Below are 13,569 nucleotides of genomic sequence, written 5' to 3'. Positions count from 1 at the left end.
TCATTAGGTCATCAAAAATCCTAGAATTTTCCCAAATCATATAAACCGGCAATATCAAGATTTTATCTTGTAAGAAGTTTATCTTTTTACCATGCTTTTATTTTCGATCACATATGTAGTTATATTAAAATGAAATTTTGTTTTTCAAAAAGTCTTCCTAAACATTTCTAGAATGCAATAATCAATTCAGTTCACGTTATTTTTTTTATTAAATCCTTATCTTTAAAATCAAAAGGAATTTTAAATTAGCCGACCGTGAACTGCGATTCAACAGCAATGTTTAGACTTAGATTTTTTAATTTTTTGAATAAATTTTCAATATGTAATCTAAAATACTCGTACAAATATTGCCATAAAAAAATTTTTAAATGTTGATTGTGTTATTTAAAAAAATGTACTCTACAATAGTTCAAGAAAAATAATTAAATCCACTGTATAGTTACACTATATGACTATTTATTAATGTGTGTAGGAAATATTATGCTGAATACTATTTGATTTTATTTTATACATTAGAAGCACTTGACTTAAGTACTAAGAGCACTTGACTAAATAACAAGAGCATATAAGAGAAAAGTAATTTTAACTTTATTCCATACCACAGCAATTGTTTGCATAATCGTCGCTCTGATGTCGTTCTGTTTCAAATCCAAAAAGCATTTCCCAAGCATTTTTCAACAACTAACGACGCAAGCGAACAAAAAATTAAATAAACGACATAATAACAGAAAAATTTATTTAATTAATATTCATTGACCCATGATAATCACTAGTAGTTTTAATTCTGTAATATTGCCATACATTTGTGTCGTAAATTAAGAAACAATGCAAAATAGTCTTAAAATTATATCCGTTAGAGAAATCGGATTAAATAAAGCTTTAAGAACTGCCAAAGAATGTAAATATAAGTCATAAGTAATTTTTTTGGCCATTTTTCCTATGAAAGAATAATTCTGGAGCGGCATAATATAATCAATTTTAAAGTATGAAAATTTAATTCGAACTCGATTTTTTGTTTTTCTTTATTTTGAAATGTAGTTAACAAATTAAAATACATTGGTGAATACAGAATAATTTAACTTTATGCAAAATATTTTTCTGTATATTACGTACATATGTATATAAATTTTTTACATTTGAGAGTATATGATATATAAAAAAAACCGGAATATGTAAGGTACAATGCGTACCTGTACGAGTATTTGCAAACAAAGTGAATTAATTGATGAAATATACTTTGATTCGCGAGGTGATTGTATAATTTTCGCCAAATAATTAAATATTAAGTGATTCCTTTTGAATTCTGTGCATTTTTGTAATGATTGCGAAAAACAAGTATGAGGAAAAAATAAACCGATTAAGAATATTTGAATATTATACTTAATTATTTAGGTAATATAATTATTGTATTTATACTTAATATATACGTATGTGCTGCCTATTCTATTGAAAAGAATGTATGAATTAAGACTTGATTATACATACTTTGAAGATCGAGATATTGGTAGCTGCTACACAACTTCAAAATTTATCTTGCTATATCTCAGCTCAGAAACGATATAAGGTAAGCTATTAAAATGGCATTGAATATATTACTAGGGCTATTGTGCTTGGTAAATATCGCTGAAATTGTTTGGCTCCTTTTGGTAGTTGCCATACAACTTGAAAAGTTATTCGGCTATATCTTAAAAACAAAACTGAAATTTGGCAAAAACAAAATATTGGCAGCTATATTCGTTAAAAGTTGTTGAGCTGTCATGAGCGCCACACAATTTCATAAGTTGGTGCCATACAACTGAAATTTTGAACAATTTGGTAATTTGTATGGATATATTAGTTACTATATAGTAACTAATATTTATGTATAAAATATCCATAAACATATAAAAGTAAGAGGTTGTATGAAACTGTAAGTCAATTGAAATTACTGTTTCAATTTAGTATAACATATCTATAAGCTTTTTTTATACTGCTTAGGTATAATTTCGTTGCCTGCGGTCCACATATTTACGCAAAAACGATGTTTTATTACCAGACAAGTTACTTTGGTTAAGGATCAAGTATAGAGGCGTAACATAACATAATTCAAATTACTTGAATAATAAACCCAAGTGTGCCCTTACTAACATCAAGATTAAGACAACCAGAAATACAATAGACGACATGGAACATAAATGAACCTAATTTGTAAATAGAAAGCTTTTCTCCCTAAGAAAAATCTTATAAATAATTGAGCGCAAACTAATATACAAATTAAAGATTATACAAATTTTACGAACATTCCATAAAAAGTAATATTAAAGCCATCTAGATATATTGCAAAACGAACGTTATCTACTTCCAATAAATATAAAAAATAAATTAAAATTTTAACTACAAATTTTTTTTTTAATTTAATTAAATCGTTAAAAAAGTCTAAACAAGTTTATAAGACAAAAATATCAAATCAAATGCCAAGATATTAAATAAAGTGTCTTTAAAATTGAAAATAAAAACTTTAAATTTAAATTAAAAATAAAGACATTAAATGTGTCATACTTGTTTGCTGATATTTTTATTCTCCATTTTAGAAGTTTTCAAAGATTGAGCCGCTTATTTTATTAAATTATTAATTTGCATTAGATTATTGCGCTACCATGTTTTTACCGACCGTATTGTGTAAACAATAGGTAGGTTATGTGATGGCAACAAATTTTGCATATCGAGTTTTCGGTGGGAACGTACTTCTCCATAGTAGGGAAGTGTAAATAAACTATTTTTAGCAACCTGTCGGTCTGTCGGTCTGTCGGTCTGTCGGTCTGTCCGTCTGTCGGTCTGTCGGTCTGTCGGTCTGTGTGTGCACGCATGTATCTCAAGTTCGGCAGAACCGATTTTGATGAAATTTTATATGTAAGTTTGTTTCCACCATGGCACGGATCGATCAACTTTTGGTATATATCAGGCCTCGGGAACTGCACTTTTTAGCGAGCCTGTTTTACATTTTTGAACATTTTGAAGAAAATATTCAGCCGATTTACTTGAAATTTTATATATAAGCCCAGCTTGACCGTTCGCAAAAATTCGTATGTTTTGGAAGAAATCAGGCATCGGAAACTAGACGTTTACTACGGGCCAAATATACATTTTTGTGTATATAAAGAGAAATAATCAACCGATTTCATTGAAATTTAATATATGAACTCCTCGTATTAAAACAATGAACATATAAATTTTTTGGAAAGATCAGGGCTCGAAAACGGATTTGCGGGCCGATTTTACATTTTTCACCATATCCACAGAACAAATTGATGGAATTTCTCGAAATTTGATATTTGAGTTCTAGTTGTTACCGAAACTAACTGGCGAGCATTTCAGGGAATTTGGGTAGCACAAAGCGAAACTCTACTAAGAGCCAAATTTACATTTTTCTAAGTATGTTAACTATAAGCTTACTAATGTCCTAAAAATTGGAAAGAAGTATTTAACAGACATTTTTATAATATTCTGTAACACTTTCATTTAGCTAGACAATACACAATGCGGTCGGTTATGTGCTGACCACATCAAATTTTTTTTGTTTATAATTATTCGTTCAAAAGAGTTAAGTTAAGGATAAATTAGATTAATGGTTTTTAAAAGTATATTTTGTCATTATTGTTTAGCTTATTTGAAATTAGTTTCTCATATCCTACAAAAGTAAATATTAAAAGAAACGAAATAAGTGTTCTCAAAGAATTAAAAGCTGAATATTCACAAAATGCTCTAAAGGTTTCACAGTTCAATAATGTTATGTTGCCTGTGAGGGCATTCTAGTATATATATATAAATATATATTTTGACATGGAAACAAAGCGAAATCCATCTATGGCAGGGAAGAGCCATTTAGAAAAATTGAGTAAAAAAGTTTTCACCCAAATGTGAATTATAAAACTGAGTGAGACGAATAAAAAATAAAACTGCAGCTTTAAAGCTTGCCTAGATAGATAAATCGCTTCTTTGTCAGTAAGGCATGAGAAAATGGGTCAAGTGCAATATCAAAATCTCAACAATTTTTATCAAACAATTTTTCCTTTAAAACTTGTTCTTTTAATTATATGTTATCCTTTTTTTGGGTGAGGATTTTATGAATAACATGATTATTAGCTCACGGTATATCACATAATGTTAAAATAGTTGCTTTTTATCAAAACATTAAAATTTAATTCGTTCCAACCCTTTTAATAAAAATCAGATTTTTTCAAATTTAATAAGAATTTTAGCTATTTATATAAATTAGTACTTGGCTCCTGTTTTCTCTTGCAAAGGCAATCAATTTTAAATGTTAGCAAATTCGAAAATTTCTGGACAGAAAATGATTTCAAATGGAAATTGAATAGCAAACAGGTAAATATACAATTTATTTACAAGTTTTATATTAAAATAAATGTGTTAAGGAGCAACTTAATCAATGTAAAATTTAATAAATGAGAAAAAGTTAGAAAAAACTAAAAAGATATTAGAAACCAGTTACAAAAAATTAACGATCGATTTTCATTTATGGATTCACCAATTATTTTCATTTTAATTCATTTTTCCATGCGTTTATATGTTTTTTTGTCATTAAATTGAAAACTCGTGCTCTCTTTACAATTGCATTGTAAGTAATCAACATAGCATACATGAAATAGTTACGAATATTACGAATAAAGAGGTGACCCAATAAGTTTTAAAATAATTTTTTAATTTTTTTGAGGTTTTCATGTTATTTTGAATTCGACGAAACGGAAGGATTTTAATTGAAAAAAAATTCTGATGTGATTAGCACATAACCGACCGCAATGTTTATTATCTAAATTAGTAACAGTATTCCAGAAGATTATAAAAAATGCGTTTTAGACACTTCTTTACAATTTTAAGGACGCCAATAAGCTTTTAGGTAACTTTTATGTAACTTTTAGGTAGGAATTTCGCTCTTAGTAGAGTTTCATCTTGTGCCGTCCGAATTATACGAAAAGTTTGTTAGTAACTTGTGGTAACAACCAGAACTCAAATATTAAATTTCAATAAATTCCATCAATCCGTTACGTAGATAAAGTAGAAGATGTAAAATCGGCCCTCAGTTTGGTTTCCGAGCCCTGATTATATTAACATCTCGAATTTAAATTTTAAATTTCAATGAAATCGGCTAATTATTTTTCATTATATACGCAAAAATGTATATTTGGCCCGTGGTAAACGACCAGACGGTGACACCTAATTTCTTCCAAAAGTTAGGTGGTTTCGCATACTGTCGAATAAAGTTTTATATTATAATAAAGCTTCATATTATAATAATATAAGCTTTATATATAAAATTTCAAGTAAATCTGTTGAATATTTTCTTCAAAATGATCAAATGTAAAAATGTAATATATTTTAAAAGTCGATCAATCTGTACCATAGTCGAAATAAATCTACATATAAAATTAAAATCGGTTCAGCCGAACTTGAGATACACGCGTGCACGCACAGACAGACAGTCAGACCGACACCTCTCTCAAAATAGTTTATTTACACTTTCCTATTACGGAGAAGTGCGTTCCCACCGAAAACTTGATTTGCAAAATTTGTTGCCATCACATAACTTCCCTTATTGTATGCAATGCCGTCGGTGAAAATATCAATAGAAATCATAAAAATTAGCTCATTTCGGTTTTCGTTTAAATTATTTTTTCTTAAAAGTCTTTTGTCATTAAAAGTATTCACATAATTCCACCAATAGGTCTAATCCCCTATTGCTACATTTATGTAGATGCTGATTGCTCAAATAAAATCAATTATTTATTTACTTCGCAAACCATGCGACACGTATTAAAATTTTTGCTAATTCAACTGCAAACTTTTTGATTTTCCTATGTATTTAATCTATATTATTACTTTCTGAGATAAAAAGATTAATAATGAATTTAAGATTAATTCTATCAATTCACCATTTCTATCAGTTCATAATATATGTATATCAATCAATATCATTACTAATTTATTTAATAACTCTATAAGAAAAAAATCAGAATGAAACAAATCCGAAATGATTTCGTTTGAATTTTTATAACAATGTGGACCGCTCTATATAGTCGTAAATTATAAAAAAATAAAATTTTTAATTTTAAAAACTATACAGTTCGACACAACACTGTTCTCACTAGCGATTAATAATAATTGATCATATATTCACGTCTTTGGGCTTTTCTTTTTTCATTGGAAATAAATTTCATTAGAGTTTAAAGCAAAATAAGAAACTTATTAACGAAGTACAAAAAAATAAAATTGTAACATTGCAAAAATAAAGCCGCAAAACGGTAGTAAGCTCACAGTCATAAAAAAATTAAAAATGAGAAAAAATTATGGAAAAAATCATAAGTTCACAGTATGGTTACCTTTACTCGAACAAAATGACATGATATTTTTGTTAACAGAATGTCAATTTAATAATAATTGTAATAATAATAATTTGTAGCTTTACAAAAAGCGAAAACCTACATAAAAAAAAACTAATCAAATTCCAAAAAGAGGGTTTTTTTCCAATATAAGTTACTCTACAGACGTTTCTAAGTGAAATAAAGGTAAAAAAAATCCTTGATGAAATGACAAAAATTATCTTTGAAAAAAATTAAGATTGATCGTGTCACATCGAATAAACTTTAATTGCATTTATTTCCAAAAAGACTTCTGTGTATGACTTCTGTGTATGTGTATGAAAGGCAGCTATATAAAACTGCTTGTATATAAAATTTCTAAAACATTTAAAAATGATTGAAATAGATAAATAATTTACTGGATATTGATTAAGATTAACTTTATGTACTACACATATTTAAATTATTACGAGTATAACTTATTTTTAAGCAAGCTTATAAATTTTGTCTAGTATATTTTAAACACCAAGCTGTATTACATATTGTAAATTGCATTAAATTTTTTTAAATTATCGCAGCTCATCATTAAACCATTGTTAAACAGTATTAAACTATTTTCACCTCAGATTAATTACCCCGCAAGCACAACAATATTCATAGTTTTGTATGAATTTGGTAAATATATATTTTCTGATATATTAAATGTAGATTAAATTAAGATTTAATTCAAATGTATAATGTCATGTAATAAGAATGCTTCTTAACCAGAAGGTATCTAAACTAGGGGTTGGCGAAGAGAATGAAGATTAAGCGCTGTAAAAGAATATTTCAAAATAATAAACTAGACGAGCATGTCTATGCAGTTTTGAGGAAATCATCTCTAAAGAACTGTAAAACCAAAAGAAGAACTTGCATGAATATGTATGTAATGGCGAGATATTTTTACATATTTCATATATATATAACTTACGCACCACGGCAAGGTATTGCGTAACTTATCTGGTTGGGTATTGTATTAAGGATGCTGATTAAAGCTTGTGCGTGAGTTTAGTGCGTGTTACAATTATTATAATAGATTTTAATAATTAACGAAACTAAAGAAAACGGTATTCAATTATGCTTTTTTAGAGTTGAGTGAAAGGGAGAGTGTGTTTTCCAATTTAAATCGAACAATTTTGATCGGATTATTTAATTATTTTCGATTTAATTAAAAAAAATAATAAATTTGCACAGTGATTCGAATTTGCTTTTGTTTTTCTATAAATTATAAGGACACTTGTACAAATTTCTGTTTCACTTCATAAAATTTTTGAAAATTCAAACTGAACACTAGAATAAATGGCAATATCCCTCAGATTCTGGCGGAAAAATCAAGTTCATTTATTTTGAAATTAAAAATTTCCTTTGAAATTGTAAGAAAAAATTCTAAATTCTCTATTGATTTTGCTTCTTGTTCTTTTTTTCTTAAAAGCGCTTGTAATTAATGTAGAGAACAATGTCTTCAATGTCTGTAGAGTTTCAATTTTCTGTCTGTTAATTTTGTGTTGTGCGATTGAATTTTTTTATTTTACTTTAATCATTTTTACTTTAAAATTTTTTTATAATTTTTCTATGTTGTGTCGTTTGCTTTTTACAAAGAAAATTATAAGAAGTTGAAAAATAACGAAAAACAAAAAACATTTCATACCCAATTAGTCGCATAACGCGAATGCGACAAAAACTTGCACAAATCCATAAATAACAATTTCAGGTTATGTTTTTCCTTAAGTTTTTCATGTTAAATTAAGTCTTATTTTTTTCAATTTTACTTTTGAATTAGCAACCGTTTCTTGTGTCGGCATGGCGCGTACAGTACATCACAACTGGATTTTAAATTTTTTTGTTTCTCTTCTATTCTTATATTTTATTTCTTTGTCCCTTTCGTATTGTTTATAATATTTTGATTTTTAATTTTGTTTTTACTTTATTTACAATTTTGCTTGATTCCATTTTCCGATTCGCGATCAAAAATCATAGACTTTAAAATAACAAAAGCAAGAAAAGAAGAAAACGGAAATTTAAAAGAAATGAAAATGCTAGGGTACCAAGAACAAAACCTACTTTACCTACTCTCTTCTTCTATTATTATTTAGTTTGTCTATGTTCTGAGGAATGAGAAGTAAAAACACTCTTTAGAGTTGACGTACGTTTTCTATATAACATAATAAGAATTTTATTGTAAATATTTTTAGCATTTATGTGTACGTCGTCTTGATTTGTAATAATATATTTTGAAACAAAATTGGATTACCAACGTTCTAAAAGTGATAGCAACAACACGACAAAATCTGATGCGGCCTGATGTATTGTCTAGATAAGTGAAAGTGTTATAGAATATTATAAAAATGTCTGTTAAATACTTCTTTCCAATTTTTAGGACATTAGTAAGCTTATAGTTAACATACCTAGAAAAATGTAAATTTAGCTCTTAATAGAATTTCATTTTGTGCTACCAGAATTCCCTGAAATGCTCAACAGTTAGTTTCCGTAACAACCAGAACTCAAATATCAAATTTCAAGAAATTCCATCAATTCGGTCCGTAGATATGGTGAAAAATGTAAAATAGGCCTGCAGATCCGTTTTCGAGCCCTACTCTTTTCAAAAAATTTACATGTTCATTGTTTTAGTACGAAGAATTTAAATATTAAATTTCAATGAAATCGGTTGCTTATTTCTCTTTATATACGCAAAAATGTATATTTGGCCCGTAGTAAACGTCCAGTTGCTGACGCCTGATTTCTCCCGAAAGTTAGGAGGTTTGCCGGACGGTCGAGCAAATTCATATATGAAATTACAAGTAATTCGGTTGAATATTTTCTTCAAAATGGTGAAAAATGTAAAATCGGGCCGCTAAAAAGTGCAGTTCCCGAGGCCTGATATATCCCAAAAGTTGATCAATCCGTGCCATGGTCGAAATAAACTTACATATAAAATTTCATCAAAATCGGTTCAGCCGAACTTGAGATACACGTGTGCACACACAGACCGACAAACCGACAGGTTGCTAAAAATAGTTTTTTTTACAATCTCCTACTATGGAGAAGTGCATTCCCACCGAAAACTCGATATGCAAAATTTGTTGCCATCACATAACCTACCTATTGTATACACAATACGGGCGGTAAAAAAAAAATAACTACAAAATTTACACAAAATTTTTTTTAGAAAACTTTAAGGAAGTCAAAAATTTTATCAAAATGTTCTCAATTGAATTAAGAAAAACATGGGAAATTTGGAAACATTAAATATAACGTATAATATCCAAACTAAAAAAATAACAGCAAATGTCACAAATGAAATTCCTGCTTCATTATTCGTAATTTCATTTTTGCTATCACCCGTATTGTCATTTGTAGTAAATACAAATGATTATTACAACGTTGTCTTTCGTAATGTCATTAAGAATACAAATAAATGATCTTCATTTTCCAAAATGTCTTATATTAGCGTTAAAATATTCTTCTACGAGTTTGATATCAAAATAACATAGTTCAAAAAGCCGCGTTCAAAAATTTCATTTGACCAGTTGACGCGAATTAAATTTATATTAACTTGACACTTTGGAATAAAAAAATGTTCGCCTTCTATATTTGTCAAGCAAATTTTTAAAAATTCTGTAATTGGCAGTTCTCCACTTATTTTAACTTGATCGTAGCGCAAATACTATATTTAATTAGAATAGCGGCTGGAGTACATTGAATAGTTTACTGTGAAATAATTTATTACATATGCATCCGAAGAAAGACTTGGTGCATGATAATATGGTAAAAATTTTCATAGCGAGTTTATTTATAGTGCCGTTTTTCAGCTAAAATCATCTAAGATCAGAATTTAGACAAGCAGCTCTCACAATTTTATCACTATTTTTTTTGTTAATTTTAAACTTTTACATCAAGCAAATAACATGGTTTGGAAACAATAATTTTTTAAATATTTTTTAAGATATCCGTCAGTTGTCTTACCCAACTGCATCTATTCTCGTCTTATTATTATATATTGATTATTATAGTATTCCCTAAGGCAAATTTTATAAAGTGACGCTTTAAATGATTTCTATACTCCTGATGACAACAATCATTGTCATGATGACATATTGAAAATGATGATAGACAATTGATTATCATTTTAAAAATGATGTTTAAAAAACTTTAATATTGTTAATATTATAACATAGTTTTTGTTTTTCAACAATTGTCTTATACTAGTTAGTGCTTTGGTAATAATAATCCACTGCAAAATGAATATAACAACATGTTAGACAATAAATTATTAGTTTTTTAAATAGTGCATTTTGTATAACATTTAACAATTTTGTTTTATTTCAAAATTAGTTAATTCATTCTTTATTTGCTTTTACAAATTCTTCATTTCAACTAAATTGCATCAATATCAATTGGGAATTAAGTGTTTAATGATTGTTAAGCGTATAACAATGTGATAGAAGATGGCGTAAAACTAGCTTGCATTACAATTTATTGGTAATAATTTAAGATAAAATCTTTATGAGATTTATGAAAATTGAGATGGATGAAATTTTTAATTGCCGCTTTTAAGTGACAATATATGATTTGATAATTGTATTATTATTCATAATTCTATACATATTAAAGCTTCACGCTCTAACAAATGTCTTCTCGGTTCCCACAGAATTTGTTAATAGTTTTCGTAATAATAATGGCAAATTAACAATTTAATAAAAATTAAAATGATTCTTGAAAATAAGATCACGTAAAAGTACTTCTTTGGCTCAGAATAATTGAACAAAAGAAGCGAGGGAACGAGTTCTTTTGTTCTCTCACTCGTGAAGTTGTGTATATATTGGCTTCACGACCTCTCAGAAATTAGATTAGAATTCTCCTAGAAAGAAAAAATAGGATTTTTGTTTTGTTTTTTAATTGTTTAAGGGTTGAAAAAATAAAACTTCTAAAGCTTTCAAAAAGCGAAATTGTTAGGCTCGCAATCAATTTTAAAAAATTTATATCTGTATTGGTTTGAAATAAATCGAAAATTCAATTATTTTAAAGGAAAGTATTGTTCGTGGAACTACAACATAGTAACTTTCATACTATTTCTTTAAGTAAAACGGAACTGCAAAGTCAAAAACAAATTTGAAAATATTAAAACTTAGAATGTGTATAAAAATTTTCAATTTCTTAACTCTTAATTTAATAAATGTATTTCAACAGTTGGAATAAACATCAACCCGGTAAAAATGAACCATTGTAGACTTGAAATGGTCATTTAATCTATTGTATCTCCAAAATCTATACATTTATTTTGGTGACATAGATTTTTATGACGTAGAGTTCTTGTTGGTGGCAACGAACTCCTGAAATTAAAATTGAAGAAAAAAAAATTAAGAATGTTTTCTTTCTTCTTTTTTTTTTATTTGTGAATGAATTTTTCGATACTTTGCTTCTTTATCTTCCAAATCAGATTTTTTATGTTTTGTTAAAGTTTGGACGACAAAAAATTAACAAAAAAATTTAAAGATCAAAAAATCTGAAAATATTTTGTAGGAGAAAAAAAGAAACGAACAAAAACGTTGCTTTAAAAAATGACAATAAAAATGCTGAAATTTTAGCGTACTTTGTTTTAAGAAAATGAAAAATTAGAAAAACAATCAGATTAAATGTAAGAAAAAATTTCTGTAAAATTTTAGGGGCAAAAAAAAAAAAAACAGAATATTTGAAAAGTTTCGAAAAACTTAAATGTAATTTTTTAAATAGTTCTGTTTTAATACCATTAAATGCTGCTTCTGTCCTACTCGTGGCACACTGGTGCCATTTAAAACTATACTTCTCTTAGCTAACCATTTTTTGTAGTGTTTTCCTTAAAACAAAATTCCGCTATACGTCTGAAAGTAGGAAAAAACATTGGAAGAAGTATTTGGAATGATTTGATAATTATAAAAAATTATTGAAGTATGGAACTTAAAAAGTTCAATCAAATCTGATTCTTTATTGAAAACTTTTTTTTCTTTTACTCTTTTTGGTTTTGTATCGCCACAGTATGTCTTTTTCCATTTTCTTTTACTCTAAATTGTAATTTTATTCCTATTATGATACCAGTAAGCAATAGAAAAATGTATGTACGTGAACGTTAAGATCAAAAGGTAGGAAAAGAACAACTTTTAATAAAAGAAACTGCTTTGTCGTGGATCATGCTATTTTTAGATTTAAAAATTATTCAATATTTACATTAAGTATGATTTATTCTACAATTTTTTTCCTTCTTCACTCCTAGGAGGAGCATAGGGCTAGTGAATGATATCATACTCTAGTTTCATAGCGTCATAGAGTTTACAGGTAGGTGACTAGCCTGCCGTAGTTTTATTTTTTTTTAGCACTTTTTCAAAAACTTTTTGAAAAAAAGTGTTTATAAGTTTCACTCTGTCCGTCCGTCCGTCCGTCCGACCATTCGTCCGTCCGTCCGTCCGTCCGTCCGTCCACCTGATATAATAGAAATAGAAAGCTGAAATTTAATACGTACATAGATCTTTACTAGAAACTTATTTCCGTAGAACAAAATTTTTACCTATCTCCCCCCCTTTAGAAGTTATCCCCCCCAAAACCCTAAAAATGGCCTTTTTTAACTATTTGTTGCAATGAAACCATAAGCAATTTTGAAATTTTGCAAACGCAGAAAGGCAGCGGCTTGCTTCCCCTACCGCGGTATACTATACTTAAACTTTAGAAAAACAAAATGGCCGTTCAAATTTACCGTTATCTAAAGTATTTTTTTTTCCAAATTTTTGATTTCGTTTTTCTTCTAGACCCCAGCCTGTAGAAGTTTGAAATTTTAGCTTTTAGACATCAAATTGTTCATTTAGTTAGAAGAAAATTTTTTTCCATCTCCACCCCCTCTCAAGTTACCGCCTCTTGAAATTTGTAAAATTTGAATTTTTGAGACTTTATATTTCCGAAACCGCAAGCTTTTTCAAATTTCTATAAACACAAAAAGCTAACGGTAAATTCCATGACATTAAAAATACAATTGTTTTTCTTAAATCACACAATTAACCCCTAAAATCGAGCATTATGTTAACCCCTCTTTATATTAATTTTTGCTTTATGTCAAAGACTGCATGTATTCATCATCCTAAGTATATGCAATCCTAGAAATAGCTTTGTATATGAATAAAAATAATTTTAATAGTTTGATAGGTACAAGACT

The 13,569-nt window shown here is 28.0% G+C and overlaps 1 protein-coding gene across 1 annotated transcript in view; it reads right to left on the bottom strand.

Moving 5' to 3' along the window:
• Positions 1-588: 588 nt before the first annotated feature.
• The window catches only part of LOC129609226 (uncharacterized), a 27,969-nt gene continuing 14,988 nt past the window's right edge, over positions 589-13,569 (bottom strand). Inside the window, exon 9 of the mRNA XM_055521158.1 lies at positions 589-681. Within this exon, the coding sequence (XP_055377133.1) occupies positions 589-681 (93 nt within the window). The remainder of the gene's footprint in view (positions 682-13,569) is intronic.

Source organism: Condylostylus longicornis, unplaced genomic scaffold (genome assembly GCF_029603195.1).
Source record: "Condylostylus longicornis isolate FDR11 unplaced genomic scaffold, ASM2960319v2 ptg000038l, whole genome shotgun sequence".
NCBI lineage: Eukaryota > Metazoa > Arthropoda > Insecta > Diptera > Dolichopodidae > Condylostylus > Condylostylus longicornis.
The sequence above is the reverse complement of the archived record's forward strand: the minus strand, read 5'-3'. Positions and strand labels throughout refer to the sequence as shown.